This window comes from Salvia splendens, chromosome 1, assembly GCF_004379255.2.
Source record: "Salvia splendens isolate huo1 chromosome 1, SspV2, whole genome shotgun sequence".
NCBI lineage: Eukaryota > Viridiplantae > Streptophyta > Magnoliopsida > Lamiales > Lamiaceae > Salvia > Salvia splendens.
Window position 1 is genome coordinate 22,620,222 of NC_056032.1, and position 6,731 is coordinate 22,626,952.

General features: G+C 39.9%; 1 protein-coding gene across 1 annotated transcript; it reads left to right on the forward strand.

Moving 5' to 3' along the window:
- Positions 1-522: 522 nt before the first annotated feature.
- On the forward strand, positions 523-6,185 carry LOC121750858 (probable cyclic nucleotide-gated ion channel 20, chloroplastic). The gene is made up of 4 exons (XM_042145531.1): positions 523-690; positions 5,031-5,479; positions 5,580-5,826; positions 5,925-6,185. Exons 1-4 carry the CDS (start codon positions 523-525, stop codon positions 6,183-6,185), a joined length of 1,125 nt encoding a protein of 374 aa, XP_042001465.1.
- Positions 6,186-6,731: the final 546 nt, after the last annotated feature.

Genomic DNA, 6,731 nt, shown 5'->3' on the forward strand with positions numbered 1-6,731 from the left:
TCGTCTGAAATTCATCATCAGTCTCTATGCCCTGCTTCTTGACCATCTCATTTAGGTCTACCTCATCCGTCGCCTCTTTTTCTTTAGGAACCTCTGCAATCGGTGTCTCCTCTTTCTCGCCCTTTTCCACTCCTCCTTCTTCTTCCTTTGGTGTCTCGCCCTCGGTGTTCTCTGCTTTCTCGCCCGGATCTTGGTATGCTAAAAGGGGGCTAACATCCAAGGTTTCGTCTTGGTTTGGCTTTGGTGAGGGTTTGGGCGTTTTAGGGGGTACGGTTGTCTTCGGGGAGGGTTCAGTGGGTGTAGGTTTTGCTGAATCAGGAATGGTGGACGAAGGAACCTGAGATGCCGGAACGGTTGGTGGAGGGGCCGAGACTGTAGGCGTCCCACTCACTGTAGATGCAGCGCCCATAACTTGGGTCAAATTTGCCAGCGCTGCACCCCAATTTACCCCAGGGTTTGTTGGTTGAAGGAATGCGGCCAACACCTCCGCCGAAATCATGGTTCCTGGTTGCAAAGTTGGAGATGGTGGTGGTTGATTCGTCGGTGGTCCTCCAGCGGGTGGATTTCTGGGTTGTTCTGCTCGCGGTGGTGGCGAGGACTTACTTTTGGATGTTTTATACGCCATTTTCTTCTTGTCCATGGTTGGAATTTCAGTCTGTTTTGTGGTGGGTGCGGTGGTCGAAATTGCAGGTTAGGGATTTGAATTTTGCAGAGAGGGATTCGGTTTCTAAAGGTTGAAAATGAGAGGGGGTGGTTTCTGGTTGGTTTATATAGGGGCCGTGGTAGTTGCAGGGTTTCAACCGGTTGGAGCGGTTACCGGGTCGCGTCCTTTCGGCTCTGCGGTTTCTGACACAAGCAGTTGATTGGATGGCGTCCCATCTCATCATTGACTCACGCGCCCACAGTCGCCCCTGACCTGCGAAAAAGGTGCACTAAGTGACAAAATAAAATAACTGCCCCCAATTCAAATTCAAATTTCCCCCTAATTTTGCTAAGTATGGAAATAAAGTAAAAAGCAAGACTTAAAGTTTTTATCAGGGATTGCACGAATGAGGAACTGCTGTGGTTAGTGAGCATCCTAATTAAAATTTAAGCTCTGAAAATATTTTTGGGTTTTCAAATCCGTATTGTTTAGTCAACATTTTTAATTTTAAACTACTAATTATCTACAATATTTACAATCCTATAGTAGGCAATTTGGAATTCTACCTGGTCAGTAGACACATCTTTTCTTCAATAAATAACCAGGTGTAACTCCAAATCCCTATCCTACTGATCACTAGGCGATATCAAGACGTGTATGTAGTAGAATTTCTTCCACTACACATATTTCCGTGTTGTCCCTAAATATCTTCAGCCTATGCACATTCACAAAAAAAGGTTCAGAGTTAGAGGCACTCCCTGAAATTTCAACCGCTCCATTTGAACGAAGTGCAGTTATGGGGTAGGGTCCTGTCCACTTTTATTTGAGCTTCCTAGGCATTAGTCTCAGTCGAGATTGGAAGAGTAGTACTTTCTGGCCAACTTGGAGATCCTTGGTTCTCATATTCTTATCATGCCACAGTTTTGTCCTCTCCTTGTACCACATGGCTGAATCAAACGATTCCAATCTTAGTTCATCCAACTCTGTAGATGCAGCTTCCTTTCCTCTGCGCAGGCTCCAACGTCCATATTAACTTGTTGTACTGCCCAATATGCTCGAGGTTCAATTCCCACTGGCAGATGACATATTTTTCCAAAGACGATACGATAGGGGGACATCCCTATTGGTGTCTTGTAAGCAGTTCTGTATGCCCATAGAGCATCATCCAACATTTTACTCCAATCTTTCCTAGAAGGATTAATCGTAATCTCAAGGATGCTTTTGTTAGAGTTTAGTATACTGAAAGCATCTTTCGAGAACGCTTGTATATGTAATAACTCTTTTATCAATTTGTTACCATTTAATGAGAAAGAATATTTTGTTACAATGTATTTTACTTATGTATTGCTTATGTATTTATGAGATGTTGAAATGCGTTTTCCATTTAAATACATAGTTTAAGAAAAATGAGTCCAAGTCTTCTGCATAGTAGACGAGTTGTGAGCAGCGCTCACAGTAGGTAACTTGTCGGTTTTTGCAGAAGGAAAATTGTTTCACAACCTAGATAGGCTTTGACTACCTATCTTGAAAGGTTGCGACGTCAGTCCGAAAGTTTCCTTACCTAAGGAAATGAACGACGTCGGTGTGGTATAGCACTGAAAGGATCAAACAGTGAGATAAGTCTTTCTTGGCTATTTACTGAAAGACGAGGTCTTAGTGATTGTCGTTTCTTAATCATTGTTGACATAACATATTGAGCATACAATATTAATTAACTTTGACTTATCAAATGGTGAGGGAATTTCGTTGCCTAAGAATCTTGATAGATTGGGTAATGATCATTAATGTCTAAGTGGTGCTAGTATTGTTATTGCAATGAATCGTGTGCTGGGAGAGACCGGTATGATAGTATCCTAAAGAGGTGTTTAGAAAAAGGTTTTATTATTCAGAAAACTGGCCAGTTGGAATTTATTCCATGAATAATAAATAATGTTTCTAAACTAGACCACTCTTGGAAAAAGAAATTAATTAATAATAGTCAGATAGCAGACTTGATATTAATTAATGGATATTTATATCTTTAACACGGGAAATGATTTAATTAAAGAGGAAGTCCCGGAATACTCGTAATTTCGGTTTGGACGGGCAGTCAATATTATATCTATAGTGGATGATAATAATATTTAAGTTTTGGCTTGAATTAATTTGCTTTAAATTTAATTAGTGAAAGCCTAAATTGTAGCCCAATCCAATCCTCCACAGATCCATGGTCTGACCCAAAATAATTAACTTAATATAAAAGGGAGAAGAAGAGAAGACAGATTAATTGATTCTACGTAAAAAATTCGATCTCTACAATCTGTAGAGAGAAATTATCGATTTTTTTAGGGCTCTTCTTCCTTAGAGATTTTTGTCTTTAATTCTTCTCCAGCTTTTGAGGATTTGACAAGCTTTGCCCACACAAAGGTCAAATTCGAGTTAAAAGGGAACAGATCAGAAGATCCGTGGTAGAGACGATTGAAGAAGGAGTTCGAATTCAATTACTTGAATTCATACGGTAAATCGTTGCATTTAATTGCAAGGATATTCAATATGATATGAGATTATATGTTTATAAACATGTTTCTAGTTTACAATTGGGTTAAAAGCATGGTTAGATGTAAATCGTTCAATCAAACTAAATTGATTTCCGCTTCAAAACCAACAATTGGTATCAGAGCCGGTTTTTAGGCTCTGATTGTTTGATTTACTACGTGCTTTGATTGTATGAATAGCATGTTTATAGGTTTCGATGCATGTTTTAGTGTTCAATTATTTTTTTTTGTTGAACCTACGAACTTTCGAAAAGAAGTCGATTTGATCGTGTCATAGGGTGAGACGATCGGTTATCGCATTGATCAAGGTCATGACATGCCATCCATGACCTAGCTGATCAGAATTCACGCAGAACAGTAGGAGCTGCCGGCTGAAAGCTGAGGGCAGCTCCCACTAACTTTGCTTTTGCTCGGGGTACGCCGCCGCCATGGACTCGTCGTCTCTGTCCACCGTTCGTCGTCAAGCAGCGCTTAACGCCGCTGCTGTTCGCGGTCGCTACTTCCCCAATCTTGTTCGTTTAATTTCTGAATTTGAATTCTCCTTTTCGCCGCCTCGCATCCTCTCTCTTTTCCCTTTCTCTCATCCGTCGCCTACTGCCATCTGCCAAAGTCAAAGCATCACCGAAGCCATCTCACTCTGCTCTCCGTTCCGTCGTGATACAGCCACTACTGCTATCGGTTGTTGTCACCGTACACCGACAGCTCGTGATCCACCGACAACCCCCATCTTTCTCCTCTCTCTGTCACAGCGCCGCTGCGCACTCGACTCCTCCATCGCCGATTTCACGCAGCTGCTGTCCGCTTCTGTCGTCTCTCTCTCTCTGAAATTTAGTTCCGGATTTCTCTTGGAATTGGTTGAATATGATGAATCGTGGAGTTTGAATAATTCTTTATGAAAAAGGTCGAATGAGGAATGGAGACCGAGTGTTCCCGGCTGTAAATAGCTATAAATGTGAGAAATGGAGATGAAGAGTTTTCTTGGGCTTTTTCTCTCCTTAAAGGAATGAAATCGTCAATGGGCCACACCTAGTGGACTGATGCCAATAAGAATTGGGCCAACACAAGTGATAATAACATTACAATTAATTATAGATTTTATCTTAGTTATAATACAAGTATTATATTAAATTCAACAACTACACGACACACTGTAAAACTGGTTTTGGCAGGAAAATTACTTGAATATTTATGTATAGATCTTTCAATCAACATCTAAAAGAATTGAAGGAAATTTTTACACCTCAGGATCTTATATTTTAACACATATACAATTGGGAAAGTGCCTATCCTTATGAAAGATATGGGTCTAGCTGATGTGATTCTCGGAATCAAAATATTGAGGACTAATGAGGGAATTGCCTTAACGCAATCTCATTATGTTGAGAAAATGCTTAAGAAATTCAACTCGTTTGATTGTAAGCCAGCAAAGACTCCTTTGGAGCTCAATGTCCATCTGAGCAAGAATATGGATGATTATGTTGCTCAAGAAGAGTATGCAAAGGTCATTGGAAGTTTGATGTTTATCACAAACTGTACTCGACCTGATCTTGTTTGTCCTGTAAACAAGTTGAGCCGATTTACGAGCAATCCAAGCAAGGAACATTGGAAAGCTCTGTGTAGAGTTTTGAGATACTTGAAGTGTACTATTAACTTTGGGTTGCATTACACAAGATATCCCCAAGTACTTGAAGGGTACTGTGAGGCAAATTGGATCTCTGATTCAAAAGACTCATTTTCGACAAGTGGGTATGTGTTCACTGTGGGGGGTGGTGCTGTTTCGTGGAAATCAACGAAACAGACGTGTATTGCTCATTCCACCATGGAATCTGAGTTTATCGCATTGGATAAAGCAGGGGAAGAAGCCGAGTGGTATCAATCCCCACTCGGTGAAACGGGATACGTGGGTTCAGATTGATTCAGTTTTTAAAAAACTGAACTTTCAAACAAATACACTAGTGATCGGTGAAAATGGGCATTTCGGTCCTACTTATGCAAAATTTTCTCTCGCTTTCTCCTTGGAGAAATTTGCAATCCAAATACTAGCAGACCAAAAGAGCTTTTCGGGCAAAAGACATAGTAGTGATGCGTCCTTTGACTCCTTTTCTCGAAACATCTCTTACAAACAAGTAAAGATATTATGTCATTTTTTGCAGTTCAGGCTAGCTTATGTTGCTCCTGAGTCCAGAGTTGCTGGATCTGGAGATTTAGTCGATGACCCTAAATTGATTGCTCGAAATTATTTCCGTGGATGCTTTGCTGTTGATTTCTTCATTGTACTGCCCCTGCCACAGGCAAGTAGTCTGTCCTGTTTCTGCTAATCTGCTGCATTAATATATTCTAATCTGATCACTGCATGTGAATATATCTCTATCTTCTTGTTTAATAGCAATATCACCGACCAGCATTTTAATAATTATATTAGTGGTCTTACCCGGTTCAATTGGAGCAAATTATGCAAAAAATCTTCTTCGAGCAGCAATACTCATACAGTATATTCCAAGGCTGTGGAGATTCTTACCTTTAGTTACTGGTCCATCTCCAACTGGCTTCATCTTTGAATCGGCATGGGCAAATTTTGTCATCAATCTTCTTACCTTTGTTTTGGCAAGCCATGTAGTCGGCTCGTGTTGGTATCTCTTTGGCCTGCAGGTTCGACTGCTCTGCTACTAGCATCATTTTTTGTCTTCTTTTTTCAAATTTCAAGCATTATGTTCCTTTTTAACTTTTAAGGATGTACTTCGGTGTAGAGGGTCAATCAATGTTTTCGAGACGCTTGTAGTAACAGCAATATTACGGACTGTACGGAATTCATCGACTGCGGACACGGAAATGCTAACGAGAGATTCACGGATAGTAGAGGAGATTGGGATATGTGGAAGAACAATGAGAATGCAAGTGCTGCTGTCAATATAACCACTCATAGAAGTTTAGTTAAAAGATACGTGTACTCGTTGTTTTGGGGGTTTCAGGTATCTTTATGCGACACCACCATGTTATATCTATATTGATTTCATGTTTCCTCACATTTTGAGAAACGAACACAAGTCCTTAACCATAAAAACTCGAGAAAATTTTCCTTTACATAATACAGAATATTATAAGCAACCACTACAGAAGTAATATGCAAAGTACATAATATAAAGTATTAATCTTGATTCGAGATTCAGATAGAATAACGAATTTTGATATGAAAATTTTACTGAGTAAATTTCAAGGTGTTTTTTGTGTCTCGTGTAAATTTCAGCCCGTTTTGTGGAAAAATGAATTTTTGAAAAATGTTTGAAGTCGACTGTGCAATTCGGCCAGAACGTGTGTTCTCGACCAGAAAGTTTCGTTTTCTGTTTGAGTGACCAAATGACCTCCGATTGATGTGATTCTTGAACTATATGAACATTTGAAGTGTCTTCTGAGTTGTATTAAATTTTTAGCCTTTTGGGCATTGGATGAATTTATGGTGAATTTTTCAAATAAATTACGCAGTGCTGTCAGAAATTTTATGTTCCGACCAGAGAGTTTATTATGTGATAGGACTGACTAAATGACGTGATTTCGGT

Coding starts and splice junctions, on each gene's coding strand:
- LOC121750858 (XM_042145531.1), top strand. CDS start 523: ATGGTGGTGGTTGATTCGTCGGTGGTCCTCCAGCGGGTGGATTTCTGG. Junction 691..5,030: donor TGCGGTGGTCGAAATTGCAG/GTTAGGGATTTG, acceptor TGGATAAAGCAG/GGGAAGAAGCCGAGTGGTAT. Junction 5,480..5,579: donor CTGCCACAGGCAAGTAGTCT/GTCCTGTTTCTG, acceptor ATCACCGACCAG/CATTTTAATAATTATATTAG.